The following is a 1,007-nucleotide window of genomic DNA, read 5'->3' as shown; positions in this document are numbered from 1 at the left end:
CATTCCTGACTGCGGTGAGCTGCTCAGGGATTTCTTCGATGGCGTGAGATTCCGGCGGGGGGTTATAGGCGATATGTAATACCACTTCTTTCTCTTCCTCGCCGATACCCACCTTCAAGCCTACCGAGACTAGGTATGGCTTGACTGTGATCACCCGTAATCTCTCCGTAGTGAATTTCTTGTTTAGGAGTAGGCTGACCCTCGTTTCTAGAGTGCCCGCATCGAACACTCTGAATGGGCCTCCGCTTGTGCTGTACCCCTGTCCCGTTTGTGTGTTTCTCCATGGTTCTGTTAGGGCTACCACATCCACCTGACGGATCTCTTCTTGCGCCATGAATTCGATCATAACCTTCCTTCTGGATTTCCGTACGTTGTACTGGATAATCCTGAGGGTGTCGACATTGTCGTCCCTCATAGTTCCTCTTCATCGATGCTCCCTACCCTTCCTACCATTTGGCTTTCGGGCTGGGATTGTTCCTGCGTCGGAGTGTTTCCTTTGGCGCTTTCCTTCGCAATGTGGAAAGGGCTTTCCCCTTGGGGCATGCCAAAGTGAAAGTCCGACTTGTTGAGGGCTCCGAATGGTCGCCTTTTTGGCTTCGGGCCCGTACCCTCTGCCTTCCTCTTACTCCCTCTCTCCTCCTCCTCAACTTCCATTTCCTCCTCGTTCTGTGACGATGGAATGGCCTGGGAGCTCTCGGGTGACTCTTCCTCATAGAAGTAGTAAGATCTCCGGGGCCCCCTTGCAGGTTGGAATCTTCTGACTTTTATGCGGATGGCTCTTAGACCGAGAGCGTTGTCGATAAGTCGGTTTGCGATCTTCGCATTGTCGATCACGATTCTCATCGATTGTCTTTCCTTTTTTCGCTCATCTTGCCAGGTTTTACCCCACCAAGATGCTCGGATGATGTTGAGGCCCATATAGCCTGAGCCGTTCTCCTCCCAGATGGCTTTCGCCGTCTCCTCCGCAGTGCCCATCTTCGGTACTCCCGAGAGGAGTAGCTCGCACT

General features: G+C 52.6%; 1 protein-coding gene across 1 annotated transcript; it reads right to left on the bottom strand.

Annotated features, from left to right (window-relative positions):
* Positions 1 to 450: 450 nt before the first annotated feature.
* Positions 451 to 975, bottom strand: A1O3_10041 (uncharacterized protein; the record flags this gene model as incomplete). Its single annotated transcript, XM_007740132.1, has 1 exon — positions 451 to 975. A coding segment is annotated over one exon (525 nt), but the record flags the coding sequence as incomplete, so codon positions are not given.
* Positions 976 to 1,007: the final 32 nt, after the last annotated feature.

This window comes from Capronia epimyces (genome assembly GCF_000585565.1).
Source record: "Capronia epimyces CBS 606.96 chromosome Unknown aczIQ-supercont1.10, whole genome shotgun sequence".
In the NCBI taxonomy this organism is placed as follows: Eukaryota; Fungi; Ascomycota; class Eurotiomycetes; order Chaetothyriales; family Herpotrichiellaceae; genus Capronia; species Capronia epimyces.
The sequence above is the reverse complement of the archived record's forward strand: the minus strand, read 5'-3'. Positions and strand labels throughout refer to the sequence as shown.